Raw genomic sequence first — 15,852 nt, 5'->3', positions numbered from 1 at the left:
GAAGCCAACAGGGAATATCATTTGTTGTTAAGACACGTGAAATCATTTCACTCTTAAAACTGACATAAAGCACAACACTCAAAACAACTGTGACACTTATTTTGTGTATGAGTGTTTTGCCTGCATGTATGGTAGTGTACCTCTGTGTGTCTGGTGCCTGCAGAGGCAAGAAGAGGGTGTTTGGATGCCCTGGAGTGGGAGTTACAGACAGCTGTGAGCTGCCATGTGGATGCTGGGAATCGAACTAGGTCCCTTTAGAAGAGCAGGCCGTACTCTTAACAGCTAAGCATCTCTCCAGCCCCAGGAATATTAAATATTTTGAGTAGTTTAGAGTACTAACAGAATTACAGATGCATATTTTCATTGAAACCATGGGAATTTGTAGCAAAATTAGTCAACAAATGAGTTCTTACCTGGCTTATTTTCTACATAATCAGTAAATTAAATTAATATTATTGCCTAAAGTTCTTCAAATAAGTATATAACTCTCTCTCTCTCTCTCTCTCTCTCTCTCTCTCTCACACACACACACACACACACACACACACAAATAGCTCTGATGGCGCAGGATGTTAACATTTGAGTTTAAGACCAGTAACTTTAACTTTTGATTTTCTGTGTATTTAGTGTTTGGTTTGTACACTAAATGCCTTGCAGCAGAGTGTTTAAAAATGTGTTCTGAAGAATGTTTTTTTACTCTTTATTATGTTGCTGTGGAATGTGTTTCTCTCAACTTAAAGGTGTCAATTCTGTGTAAAATTTATTTCAAATTGTCTAGGCTTAAACTGATTATGAAGAGATACCAACTGGGCTATTCTAGAAGTTTATTTTCTTCTTGGCAGAAAATATACTTTTAGATTGCAGCCAAAGAGAATAATAATATAATAGACTTAACAGTATAAGAATCTGAGGAGACCACATGTAAGCAAATGATATTAATCAAATAAATGATCTGAAATTAAACGTTGATTATTAATACATTCAATTTGTACTTAAATATTTGTCAAGCTGGCACATATTTGCATTTTTCTCTTCTTTTTATCTGGACTCACAATACACTTACAGCTGTAAGGTGCAGAGGGGTGGTGGTGTAGCCATGCTGAGTGAGGTCAGAGCTACCTGTTTATGCGGGGTACTTGGTCCCTGTGGTCTTGATCATTTTATTTTCCATTTTATCTTATTGATGTTGCTGTCAACTCATGATGGGAGGTTCTGTCTTTATGGTCATTTGGTAATCTGTGGCCTGTGCTGTCTGCAGGGTAGCAAGGATTAAGTGTGATAAGTTTCCACTGCTGAAGGCATGGCTGCACACATGAGTTGTGCACATGAGCTGTGCACCTGAGGATCCAGCCTCTATTGGGCTTCTGACATGAGCCTGTTACAAATCCCACAGCCTACTCTCTTCAACAGTGATACCACCAGTCACTGGAGTGACTGCTGGGTCACATGATAGCTGAAATGCTGCTTGTTTGCAGTGCTGAGTGGTTCTTAGCAGATCTGCTTTCTTGCTCAGTCATTGAGTCAGAGCTCACACCCTTACCAGAAGCACAGCCTGGCATACTATTCCTGAATGTTGGATATGCTGCCATCAGAACTTAGAAATCTGGTGTGGGGGCAGCGCAATAATTGTTTCTTTTCTTTTACATTTTAATAAGGTGGCATATTGTTCTTGGCCATTGGTCCCTTTTATAGTTTAACAATATGGAAAGCCTGAATTTTTGCATATTTTATTTTATATTTTTTTGGAGTATAGCTATCTTAATAAGGTCTCCGTTGCATTAATTATTCTTAACATTCTGGTCCTATTAGCATGTATCAAAACAATGTAACATTATCAATACACAGTTTATAAATAGTTAGCAATATAAATTATATGTATTTGAGTTAGATGGATGATTGACATCTAAATACCTGAACACTTTGGCTGACTCTAACATTCCATTAATTTTCTTATTGAGACCTTGAACCATGTGTAGGTCGCCCCACTCCCAAGAAAATAATGATGTCTCAAAATCCTTCTAACAGGAAGTTTCAAATACACATGAACCAAATAACAGAAAGAGAAAAGGTTTGTAACCAATCTTAAGCTTGCTGCTTACCTTCAGTAGGTCTGATTCTTCATTCATAACACAAGACGGTTCTGTAGTAACCTCACTGAATTTTTGTAAAAAATTTTAAGTTATGTAGGCAAACATCACTTTGAAGGCAATTTTATATTGGTAATACACACTGCACATTTCTTAAATTAACTATAACACATAAGACAGTTCTTCTGGTCAACTTAAGAGCTTTACAGACTAAAGATTACTCTATTTTACAGACTAAAGATTACTCTATTTTGTTTTTTTTTTTTTTTTTTTTTTTTGGTTTTTCGAGACAGGGTTTCTCTGTATAGCTCTGGCTGTCCTGGAACTCACTTTGTAGACCAGGCTGGCCTCGAACTCAGAAATCCGCCTGCCTCTGCCTCCCGAGTGCTGGGATTAAAGGCGTGCGCCACCACGCCCGGCTCTATTTTGTTTTTTGGTTCTGTTTGTGTTCTTGGAATATTCTTTGGGAAATACAAGTTGGGATGCATTTGATTACTTTCATATCCGAGCTTCAGTTTATTAACTATGACTTTGGTTTTTATAAACCCTTTGATCATTTAGTATGAATATTGAGTTAAAAACTCTTTACTGTTTGTGTTATAGGCACAATTTTATGGGTAAGAAAATATGTAATTTATTATAATTTTAACCTTTATAATTAGCTCTATGTACTTACTATTTTTGTAGATTTCTAAGGTTAATAAAATAATATTTTCAAAACCTTAATACAATTAAACTAAACACCTGCGCCTCTTTTGACACAGCATGCTTAGGAAATTGAAAGGCAATAAAATGTCCTAAGCCTGTCCCCAGGTGCTGGACACCAAGTCACTTGAACTCTTAACGACAGTGTTTATGTGTGCTAGTTTTAATATTGTACTGAGGTGATAAATTTTCTTCTCTTTTCATTTCTGTGAGAATTTTGTTTATGAAAATTGAATTTGCATCATTCTTCCTCCTCCCTCTAAGCTGCTGTGTTCCTCCCCGTCTCCTTCTCAAGTATAGTATAGTTTGTCTTTAACCATTTCCTCTCCATAGTCTTTATATCACTGAATTACTTTTGTTGTTTAAAAAGTTTTTAAATCAAGGCTTTTGTGCAACTGAAGTATTTCTTCCAACATTAAATAAAAGCAAATTTTTTGAAACATTTTATCATTAAGGCCATTTAAATATTATCTCATGGTCTCCTTTGGACACTCTGTCAGTGGATATCATGTGTCCCACTCACTTCTATATGCAGGTGATAATTGATAGCGTTTATAGGTGTGCCCAGTAGTGACATGCATGGGTTTTACTATATGAATTCTGATGTATTCAGTAAAGATAAGTCAGTGGAATTCTCTCCAAACACAAAAGATACAATTTCATTCACTCTTTTGTTAATTCTCATATATTTCAAGTTATTAGTGAGAATTTAATGAGTTGATTTTATTTGAAGACTTATGGTAGTTGATTAATGATATACTAAGTTGCAGATAATGGGGAATTAATCTTTTTTTTTCTGATTTTAAGTATTGTCTCTAATTTCATCAGTGATTATTTTCTATTATTTCATTTGCATTTCTTACAGCTTTTCTTTCTTTTTTTTTTCTAGCTTGTGATGAATGGAAGACATTGCCTAAACCAAATCTCCATAGAGATGTCAACCGATTTGGGCATTCTGCAGTCGTCATCAATGGGTAGGGACTTAATAGTCATCTTAGAACATATGTGCTTGCAGCTTCCCACAGCTAAACTTCTTTGGACACTTATTGTTGACGATCATTGACCCTGAATTTTATACCTTCTTCTTGAATACATTACAGTTTGTCATCCATATCCTCCATGATTAAGGTGCTGAGCTAAGACCGAAGCTTCCTAGTGGGGTCTCTGTGTCTTCTTTGTTTTTTCTTAATGAGTCTCTGAAAAGACCTGGGGAAGAAATGAAGACTTCTGTACTCCCTATTCTACACACAAAGAAACGGAAAATCAGATTCCCAGTGTAGTCCGGCCATTAATTACACATGTGAATTGATGTCGGTAGATTATTGACCTCCCTACACTTTAATACTTGTGTGTCTTTTGAAAATTGGAGTATAGGATTAAATTGCAGTCTCTTTAGTTTATATTTTTGTTTTGTTTGTTTTTGATACAAGGTCTCATTCTGTTTTTTTTTTTTTTTTAAAGACAGGCTTTCTCTGTCCTGGAACTCACTTTATAGACCAGGCTGGCCTCGAACTCAGAAATCCGCCTGCCTCTGCCTCCTACAAGGTCTCATTCTGTAGTCCAGCTGTACTGGAAGTATGTAATCCATGCTACAGTTGAATTCATGTCCAACCCCCTGCCTCTCAGGACCCTAACATTTAAACCCTTTGAAAAGTTTGTAGAATTCCAAATATCGCACAGTCTCAGAAACTCTCTGCAGCTGGCAAAACGACGCCTCTGCTAGAGCACAAGGGAAATCATAGTCAGCCGCTGCAGACACTCTGATGCAGCCCCACATCCCCACACCTGGGACTAACATGAAAGCATATTTTTATAATTCTGTATATTTAAAAGAAACCCAAATTCCAGAACTCCAGTTTTTTTGATTTTTAAAAAGTTTTTATTGGCTCTTTGTGAATCTCACACCATGTACCCCAATCCCACTCATCTCCCCGCCCCTTGTACCTGCCCTCAACTTTTGCAACCTCCCCCACAACAGAGAAAAAAAAATCTCGTGGAATCTGTAGTGTGTCACAGTGTCCCACAGTATGCTCTCTGCCCATACTTGTGTGATTGCAAATGTTCATTGCAGTGACTCCTTGTTCTAGTATGAGGCCTCTGGCTTCTGCTACACTATCAATACTGGAACCTCAATGGGACTCTTCTAGAATATCCTGTGTTGCCCTGAGTCATGAATCTATAGGACCTGCCCCTTCGTGCACTCCAGCAATTAATAGATGGGCTAGATATTAGGGTGGGACAATCCAAAGCCCTGGATCTGGGTCTGGGAGGAATCTGAGCTGGTCCACCACTGGGTGTCCTGTACCCACACCATTGCCAATGCTGCTGTCAGCACAGGGTAGAGCCAGCTCTCCCATTTCATGCCTTTGGGGCTGGCTCACCCAAAATTCCCACGTCCATGGCCAGCTCTACTGTACTGCCCAGGCAGGGCTTTCTCTCCCAAGCGCTGCAGCAGGTGAGGGGCAGGGACAGCTGTAGGTGGCAAGGAGTGAGGGGAAGGGAGGGCATCTCGCTGTTGCTGATGTCACAGCATGGCAGACAAGTTGCAGGGCCAGCTCTCTCATGCTCATACCCTTGGGGTTGCCTCATCTGTGACCCCCTTCCCCAACCCTGCCATCAAGGTCAGCCTTACAGTGCTGCCCAGGTGAGGGGCAGGGCCTCTGAGTGCTGCAGCAGGTAAGGGGCAGGAGCAGCTCTCCTGCTCTCATGATCCTGGTGGGATCAGCCCACCTGACCATTGCAGGTGGTGAGGGGAGAAGAGAGGGGAGGAGATCTCACACCACCACTCAACAGACAAGAGGCAGGGCTGCCATTTTCATGCTCAAACCTCAAGGCCAGCTCACCTGTGCCCTTTACCACCAGGGTCAGCTCTACTGTGCTACCCAGGCGAGGTGTTGGGCCTGCTCCCCCCAGAAGGGGGTGCTTGAAATGATCAATTCAGACTGTTGTTTTTATAGGCCTATTATTACCTCCTCTCAGTTATTTCCTACTGTAGCCATACAACGAATTGTTATTCACAACAAAACTTTATAACTTAAAAATCGCAACGGATGAGATTTCTCTGAATCCCCTTCCTCCCCACCTCTGGCTTCATTGTGGGAAATAGGGTTTGATTTTGATTTTATTTTTTACTATAAAAAGTATTCTTGAAGCATTTTGGACCAGTTTGTGTGGCTTTGAGGGGGTGCTAGAATTGTCACTGATAGTGCTAGACACTTTAGGATTGTGAGGACTGTGTTACAGACCTGGGTGTGGAAGTTTTACCATGACTTTCCTCGATCTCTTCTTTACAAGAAGGAATGATCTGAATTCTATGTCAGCACTGAGTGGCAATTCCAGGCTCAAATCGTGATGCCTTCCACCCCACACTCTGTCCCTGAAACAGAAGGATCGTGAGTTCAAGGCTTGGAAGGGGTACAAGTTCCAGCCTGGCCAAGGATACATTTAGAGACCTTTGCCAAACACAGTACATCAAAACAAAACAAACATCACCAAACAAAATTCCCAAACACGTATTGAAAAAAAAAAAAGTAAATCTAGACAGCTATTCTAAAGTGTACCTTAACATTTATCTATTACCATAATTAAATATTACTATATTATGATTGTAATGTATTTCTTAAAAAATTGTTTCCTTTATAGGATGGTAGTACATTTTCTGATAAAAGGAATGTAACATTCTTGTTTCTTTTTTTTTCCATTAGTAATAAACATGTCTGGAAATTTAATGTTTCCATAAGACATACTATATTTCAGATTTTATCTGAAAAATTCTCAAGAAAAATCTTAAAATAGTTAATCTGGGCTTTTTACATCATGCTGTATGTTAGAAGAAATAAGATTTCAAAGAAAAGTTGGGCACAAACACAAACATTTAAATGTTAATTCTCTTTATTCTTCACACTAATTCACCAGGCCACTCAGTCCTGCTTTGCTAAGGTATACTGTCTCTCATTTTTTCATAGGTCAATGTATATATTTGGTGGATTTTCTAGTGTACTCCTTAATGATATCCTTGTGTATAAACCCCCAAATTGCAAAGCTTTCCGAGATGAAGAACTGTGCAGAAACGCTGGTCCAGGGATAAAATGTGTTTGGAATAAGAATCACTGTGAATCTTGGGAGTCTGGGAGTACAAATAATATCCTCAGAGCCAAGTGCCCTCCCAAAACGGGTGAGATGCTTTCCCTTCCAGTCTGATTTTTAAACTTCTCTGTTTATTTAAAAGTAGATTGATTTCGCTGATATGAGGTTCCTTATTTTAGAAATTAAAAATATTCTAGTTATGAAGTCTGATACTTGAACTAGACAGCAGTTATTTATTTATTTTTGATGCTTCCAGTTTTAGTTTTGTAATGTGTATGGGAATATTTTATGCATAACATTAATTATTTTATAGTGCATGTTAAATAATTTTTAAATGCATAATTTCTCAGAAATATTGTTTACTTTAAAGAGACAAAAGAAGTAATATAGTTTACATTTGCCGTTTCATCTAGAATTGCTGCAAAACCACATTTATAGCATTGATTTTTCAATTTTGGAACAAAAATTATCCCATCATAATGAATTTACAAATAAAAATATCACACAGCAGGGTTAACAGTTGGCAGTCCTAAGCTCAATACTCCCCACGTCCATTGCCGATCTGTGAAGCTTTTCTTGGGCGTGCCATATTCTATTATGATGTGTTGAATGGATAATTAGAGTTAGGAGAGATTATCAGTCAGTATTTATAGTTACAATTTGTGGGACAGTTACGGAGTTCAGCTGGGTGAAGGCTTTGATAGATTTTGCTGCTGTAACTAATAAACATTTTCAGGTTTTGCCCCTCTGTGTTACATTGTCTCTCTAAATATCTCTAGAGTCATAAATTTCAACTATTTATTATTGTATTTTATTTGGATGTATACTATTGGTAAGCTCCTTGTTCTAAATGAATAAACTTAAAAATGTGTCCTGGAAGTACAAAGTTAGCTTAATACTTATATTGCTGCCGATATTTTCTTTTGTGGGTAAGAGACGTGCTAGCTAGTGATCCTTAAGTAGGTAACTATGCGTGTGAATTCAGAATCATGACGTTTTCATGTGAGCCGGCTGTGTGTTTCTCTCCCATGGGTGTTGCAGCTGCTACCGATGACAGATGTTACAGATATGCTGACTGTGCCAGCTGCACAGCCAACACGAACGGGTGCCAGTGGTGTGACGACAAGAAATGCATCTCAGCCAGCAGCAACTGCAGCACGGTTCGTATGTAAGGGTGGGTGGTGACGTCACTGGCATGCTGCTCGCATCGTGCTTGCTTATGGTCCAATTACTGTGCGCAGAGGATGACGTCACGGGCATGCTGCTCACGTCGCCCTTACTGTCTCGTTACTGTACGGAAAAGGGTGACGTCACAGGCATGCTGCTTGTATGGCTTGCTTACCGTCCAATTACTGTGCGCAAAGGATGACGTCATGGGCGTGCTGCTCGCATCGCTCGCTTAACCATCCAAATACTGTGTGCAAAGTGGAGACTTCATAGACACTGAACATGTGTTGGGATCTGTCCGAGCATGGTGGCACATGCCTTTAATTCTAGCAATGATGCAGAGGCATGTAAGTCTCTGTTCAGGGACTGCTGGCCTACGTAGTAAGTTCCAGGAAAGCCAGGCATATATCTATCTATCTATATATCTATATACCTATAGATATCTATATCTATATCTATCTATATCTATATATCTATAGATATCTATATCTATATCTATATCTATCTATCTATCTATCTATATATATATATATAGAGAGAGAGAGAGAGAGCCTGTCTCAACAGGAATCAGTCACATCTCCGCACGCTGCAGTTAGCTAGTATGCAGCTTTGTTGGGTAGAAGTGCCTGTCTGTATTCTGTCTTGTAACTTGTAATCTTTCATGTATTTCATGAATGAGGCTGACAGGTTTCAGTCTGAGTAGTATCTTTATCGTTAGTGCTGTCTTTCAATGATCTTTATGGCCCTGATGGGACCTATGTGGGTTATGTAGTTAGATACCAAGATTACCTCAGGGATTCCTGTCAGCAGTGCTCCTGTCGGCCTGTGGTTTGCACACTTAATTTTACATCTTACCACAGCGTTGATAACCCCAGTTCTTCCTTCTCTATCTTTAGATCGCCTTCGCCCGACTGAAGGCGATTTTGTTCTGCAGCTGACCTTTAGCAACAACTTTGATTATCGCAACTGTGGGGCTCCTATTCACATTTAGTATGCATAAGCTAAGCACTCAGTGTGTGGAACAGCCTTCCCATAACCACTAGTACACACAGCAGCCTTCCACCAACCACAGCCTTCCCATAACCACTAGTACACACAGCAGCCTTCCACCAACCACAGCCTTTCCACAACCACTAGTACACACAGCAGCCTTCCTCCAACCACAGCCTTCCCATAACCACTAGTACACACAGCAGCCTTCCACCAACCACAGCCTTTCCACAACCACTAGTACACACAGCAGCCTTCCACCAACCACAGCCTTCCCATAACCACTAGTACACACAGCAGCCTTCCACCAACCACAGCCTTCCCATAACCACTAGTACACACAGCAGCCTTCCACCAACCACAGCCTTCCCATAACCACTAGTACACACAGCAGCCTTCCACCAACCACAGCCTTCCCAGAACCACTAGTACACACAGCAGCCTTCCACCAACCACAGCCTTCCCAGAACCACTAGTACACACAGCAGCCTTCCACCAACCACAGCCTTCCCACAACCACTAGTACACACAGCCGCCTTCCACCAACCACAGCCTTCCCACAACCACTAGTACACACAGCAGCCTTCCACCAACCACAGCCTTCCCACAACCAGTGATTTTCCGACATAAGATATCAGTATCGTTGGACTATTACTTTAGACAAACCAAAATGATTGAAGAAATCTAAAATTAGTGTTTATGGTTTGAAAGAGTGGACATTTATTTATCTTATAGCATGTTAAAATTTTCTTTAATAACTAATGATACTTGAGCATATTAAAGTTATGGGAGTCTTATAAAATAGTAAAACATGGAGGTGAATTTAGTTATTGGCTCAGTACATTGAACCCTTTGCTCTTACAATATTTTGTTAGTATATAATTTTCAGTTATATAAATAAGTGACAAGATATACTAAAGGCCTGAGTTTTAACATTGTTTAGACTTTGAAATTTTAAGTTACATTTTTTAGATATGTGCTACTCAGAGAAGGGTAATTATTTTATTGGCAATAAAAATTAGGCAAACTAAGATACAACGGAAAGGCTTGGCGTTATGGTTAGCGTTCTTTAAAGGGACACACTCACGGTTTTAAGGGCTTGTTCACGTGATTTGAAAAGTCTCCTTGATGTGTCTATCGAGTGCAAACTGAACACATCAGAAAGTGTGATAAAATTCCAGAAGTAGAGTGGCCTGTGAGCTGCCAGCACCTCTCAGCTGAGCCTGAGTCAGACAGTGATTCTTACTCTCCTACTTACTCTCTCCTACTCGGTGTTGTGCGTCTGTCAGTGAACAGGATATTGTCCGTCCACATTGGGGAATGCACATCACTCAGTTCATGGGAATGCTACCCTCAAATGGACAGCTTCACAGCCACGCCAGACTGTGTGCCTGCTGTCCTAGCCAAATTGACACATGTGATTCGCTATCACATAATCAATATGTAGAAAACCATTTCTTAAAAATTTCAAGAAAATTTTCATTTTAACCCTTTGGTAACTTTGAATTAGTTCTTGTTTGGACATTATTTTAATCTGCTCTAGTTGCCACAATGAAGCAACACAAACTGTATGATTTATAAGAAACAAGGATTTATTTGCCAACGTTTTCAAGACTGGGGACCTGAAGTTCTGAGCATTGACAGCTCAGAAGACCCAAGTTCTGGTTCACAGAGCATTTCTTTTCGTGGGTTTTGGTTACAGTGCAGCCTCCTGTACATTAAATCTCCACCACTGAGACTGCATTGCACCTCAGCGTCCTCTCCCACATCTCACCTTGGGGACTTGTCACCAGTATGTGAATCTTGGGGTTACAAACAGTCTGAAGACATAGAAGATGCTTAAGTCTGTGCACATGTACATGTTTTGTTAGTTATACTTGCATCTGAAAAATTAAGTTAGTTAAATTGTTCTCAAGCATTCATGTTAGAATCCATCCTTTTGCTTTTGTTTCATTTTTGATGGTGTGTCCGCCAGGAATGGCTTGGATGCCATCGCAGGAGTGAGCAGATGGGTCTCCCATAATTTACAACCCTGCTGTAATGTACTTTTTGGGCAGTTTCATTGGTCTGGTGATTAAGCCAAAGCGAATGCTAATGGACACCTAAAGTTCCACGGGAATTCAGTCCGATTATGTGCAGGGATATCCTATTTCATTATTCAGCTGTATTTATTGCAAGTTGCATATTTGCGCTCTAATGGGTCAGAAATCTGTTTGCTTTTCATGGATTTACATTTTGAATTTATGACTAAATAGATCGATGGTTGGAGTAGTTATGGCTACTCCTCACGGCCTGGTTACTGTTGTGCCTCTGGCCCATCAGGTGAACAATGCTCGTGTGGTTCAGAGCAGTGTTCCGCAGTGTCCCACCCTGACTCCTGGGTGCTGTATGTGATTACCATAGAATCTCCTCTCCTTTGTTATGCTCATCAATGAGGGAGCCATTGATGGGAAGCAGCAGTCTTATCAGCTGTTGGCTGTGATGTGACTGCTGTTCTGAGGGTTTGCACAAAGTGGCCTTTTAACACCCTCAGTCTTTCTCTTGTCATTTTCACAGATTTATGGATTCAATAAGTAAAGCAAATTTATTTCTTTTTAGTTGGTTGGCAAGTGCTTTAAATCCTACTCTAACAATCATGTAGAATAATGTGAGAATTTATGCACTATATGAAAAAAAATATACTTTGAATAAGAAAACCCGACATTGAGCTAGTCTACCTGTTCCCTAAGGAGATGTGGCGGTTGAGTAACTCATAGCTGAAATTTACAAAAATGTGTCTGGGGTTCTTTATTTTTTCAGGATGAGCAAGTTAAACTTTATGTGGGTACATTTTATCTGTTATCATGTGGTGAATGTAATATTCTCCAGAGAAATTAATATTTGGCTAAGGAGACGGCTTAGTGGGTAAGTGTGAGGACCTTCACTGAATCCCAAGAACTCATGCAAAGCCAGCAAGATGGCATGCAACTTTAATCTTAGGGCTGTGAGGGTCAGAGTGGATGCCAGACAGGAGACTTCCTGGAAGCATGCTGGGCTGTCTGCTCTGCTGTATACAACCCTGAACAACAAAGAGACTGCCTCAAACTGGGTAGAGAGCAAGAGCAGAACCTGGGCTTGTCCTCTGACCACAACATAGACATGATGCCAGCTTGTGTTAACACAAAAGCAGTCAGCACAAATAAATGATTACTTGGGATAAATTATAGTCATTTCCAAGACAAAAGGGTTAATTTCTTTGTCTGTATATGCATATGTGTGGGAGGGGCATATATGTGTGAGTTCTATATCCAGCATACACCTAGGTTCAGCTACTTCACAGAAATTACCATTTTATAAAATTACCACTGTCTATGATTAAAAACTACAGCATAAATACAGACCATAAAGCTTAAGTCAGATATAAGCAATTCTCTTTATAAACACTAACAGGCTTGGTGTGTTGCTCAAATTGTATAATTAGGTTCCTTCCAGGATTTTTCTGATATAGGCATTTAGTCTCTGAACGTCTCAAGCCCTAGCTTGTGAAGTAGCTGAACCTTAGGTGTATGCTAGATATGATACAAGGGTAACTATACAGCCTTTTTATATTTATCCTCAGCCGGTAACTTTTCATTGCCAGAATTAGTTGAAATATGGTTTTATGATGTAGTAAGATTGAAAAATATGTGACATTACAGTTTTCTTTGTAGCCTTCATGAAGAAAGAATAGCACAGACACATCAAGTAGTTAAACCCATTATCAGTTTGAAGTATTCTGAAAATAATTTTTCTTTTCATATTTTAATAGATTTGAATCTATTTTACTACTTATTTCAACTTCATCTTCATGATAGCTTTATTGGGACTAGAATGATCTCATGCCTATGCTTAATGAGAAGTTAGTCTTCAGATTCACTAAAAAGTTTTCATTGGTTTCAAATTTCAAATTACTTAATTTTCTCAGTCAGTCTCCAATTTTATGCACTTACTACGGTTCTAGGAGCAATAAGTTTACCATCTTAAATGAAAAAAAAATGTAGACGAACAAAACTCAGTAACGTTTATTTAAGGAAAAAAAACAAAAACAAAACAAAAAACAAAACAACAACAACAACCAAACAACTCATGAGTTGGACAGCACCTTGAAACACTAGAGCCTGAGGACTCCTCTCTTGTGCGCGTCCCACTCGACCAGCAAGAACAACAACGCTGCAACAGGATCCTTCTGCACACGTTTATTGGGAGAGCTTGATTGTAGAGGCAAAAAGACCCTGAGCCCAGCACTGGTGCTGCTTTATATAGGCCTAGGAGAGGCGTGTCTCATACCCGGATTGGTTGTGCTTGGTTGATGCTTACCACCTCATTTGCATGCCTACATCTGATTGGTTACTTTCTCTCTCATCTGATTGGTTAACTTCTCTCTCTTCTGATTGGTTAACTTTTCTCTCATCTGATTGGTTAACTTCTCTCTCATCTGATTGGTCAATTTCTCTCTCATCTGATTGGTCAATTTTGGTTAGTTCTCAAAACCTCATCTTGGCAAAAAACTTTCCTGCCTATGTATGCGTGGTGGCCAGCCGAAGCCTGTGCCACTCTGCAACGGCACATGTGGCTTCCCACACTCCTCCCTTACTGCCCCGAGTCCAACAAAAGCCATAAAAGGCAAACAACCAGCCTGTAAGAATAGTAACGAGAATCCAAGTGACAGGGTCAGAAACAGCTTACTGGGTCACAGTGGCATTGGCCTTCCACAAACATGGTCTTACCGTTAGCATGCTCTGATGATAAACTGGATTTCTCCGGCTGCCTCGGACAATGTCTGTTAATGCATGTTCTCATCATGATCTGTTTCTTACCTACTCAGTTGCATTGCAGTTTACTATGCAGGGCAGTCAATTCAAGCTAAATTTAATTCAACAAGTGATGGGATGATTAAGAGAAGTTTTGATTCGATAGAATTGGGTTTGGAGATAAAAGTACATTTTAAAGTTCCACAGGGGTTTTAAACTCTTGTGATGTCGAAGAATCCTTGTGGTCCAGTTGTTGAAAATAACATGTTTTATCTCTCAATTTTTTTTTTTTTTTTAGTCTGTCAGGAACTACACTAAATGTCATATAAGAAATGAGCAGATTTGTAACAAACTCACAAGCTGTAAAAGCTGTTCACTCAACTTGAATTGCCAGTGGGATCAGCGGCAGCAGGAATGTCAGGCTTTGCCAGGTAAGTGTTTCCTGATTTGATATATGGGTTTTGTACTCTACATACTGATGTGATTGTATCATCGTCTGCGGGTATAGCAAGAGACGATCGGAGTTGGATTAATAAGTGTCCATTTAGCAAAGCAACAGGAGGAGGTTTTCCTCTAGAAGACCTGTCTGGGGTCCATGACTTGTTCTTGGGCCAGTAATGGTGCCATGTGTGGGTTTCATCTTGTGTGGCCGGGACACAGGTCCAGCGAGGAAATGATTGGTTATCGCTGTGATGTCTGTGACCACCTGGTGGCCTGTCCCTGTTGTCACTCTGGTATAACCCGTGACTTTCCTCCTGTGTGCCCAGCACATACTGGACCTGTGAGTGAGGAACGCTAACGGTAGGGATGAGTTCCTCAGGATTGGCCTTGAGAATGTGCTGTCTTCAGCAGTAGGACCTTGCTGTCAAGTTCTGTGGCATACGGACAGGCAATGGCAATAGCCTATGCTGTCCAGGGTCTGTGCAACCTAGCTGGCTAACAACTTCAAAAAAGTAACCATTTCTGACACTCGGCTTTTTATTTGTTATCCTCTGGTTCATAGTAGGAACAGTGTTTCTCCTCTTATAGGGTAGATCCATGTTACATGTGTGTGTGTTTCTGTGTGTGTGTGTGTGTGTGTGTGTGTGTGTAAGCTTCTGTGGTAGTAGATTTCCATATGACTTTTGGAAGGTTTTAGCGTTACTTATCCCTCTCCATACTCTCTCCTCTACTCTACTGCACACCCTTCCAGCCTTAAACCCTTCCTGCTCCATTGTCCTCTTTAAACCCATCTCTGCCTCCCCTTCATTGGAAACCCTTCTTCAGGCTTCCTTGGTCACTACTGCCCTCTATGGGAATGCCAGAAGAAACACACCCATCTAAAGACTCCGAGTTCCATCCGCAAATGGGGGAAACAGGCAGTGCTTGTCTTTCTGAGCTGGCTTACCTTATTCGAAAGGATTGTGTCCAGCTTCCAACATTTAGTTGTGACTTTAGCTTTTCTTAACAAGCTGACTACTATTCCACAGTGTTAAGTATACACATTTTCATTACCCCTTCATTGGTTGGTGAGCCTCTCAGCTGTTTCTACTGTGTGGACACTGGGACTGAGCAGCAGCGAACAAGGATGACTCCGTAGTTCTAGAGCAAGAAGTGCAGGTCTTTGAGTTAATTACCAAGACAGGTGCAGCTGGATCATTGGGTAGATCCTTCTAGCCCTTTGAGGAGCTGTTACACTGATCTCCATGGTGACTCTGCTCCAGGTTCCTCGATCCTTCCCCCAAATCTTCCATGAGACTCTCCGAGCTCCAACCAGTGTTTGGCTCTGAGTCTCTGTAACTGTTTCAGTCGGCTGCTGGGTGGAGCCTCTCAGAGGGCAGTTATGCTAGGCTCCTGTCTGCAAGCATAGCAGAGCATCACTAATAGTGTCAGAGATTGGCGCTTGCCCGAGATGGGTCTCAAGTTGGGCAGGTTATTAATTGTCTATTCCCTCAGTCTCTGCTCCATCTTCCCTGCATTTCTTGACCTGGGATGTGGGAGGCCGCCAGGAGTCTGTGGGGGTGACGTTAGCTGGGACTCCTAGCAGTGGGGATGTGGGACCTGAAGTG

At 40.6% G+C, this 15,852-nt stretch overlaps 1 protein-coding gene across 3 annotated transcripts in view; it reads left to right on the top strand.

Moving 5' to 3' along the window:
* Atrnl1 (attractin like 1) overlaps positions 1-15,852 on the top strand; it is a 516,957-nt gene that overhangs the window by 65,344 nt on the left and 435,761 nt on the right. For all 3 annotated transcript variants that reach the window (XM_021151617.3, XM_085834192.1, XM_085834193.1), the window contains exons 11-14: positions 3,682-3,766; positions 6,758-6,966; positions 7,920-8,038; positions 14,103-14,235. In XM_021151617.3, the coding sequence (XP_021007276.1) occupies positions 3,682-3,766; positions 6,758-6,966; positions 7,920-8,038; positions 14,103-14,235 (546 nt within the window). The remainder of the gene's footprint in view (positions 1-3,681; positions 3,767-6,757; positions 6,967-7,919; positions 8,039-14,102; positions 14,236-15,852) is intronic.

Source organism: Mus caroli, unplaced genomic scaffold, assembly GCF_978045245.1.
Source record: "Mus caroli unplaced genomic scaffold, Mus_caroli_1 scaffold_20, whole genome shotgun sequence".
NCBI lineage: Eukaryota > Metazoa > Chordata > Mammalia > Rodentia > Muridae > Mus > Mus caroli.
The sequence above is the reverse complement of the archived record's forward strand: the minus strand, read 5'-3'. Positions and strand labels throughout refer to the sequence as shown.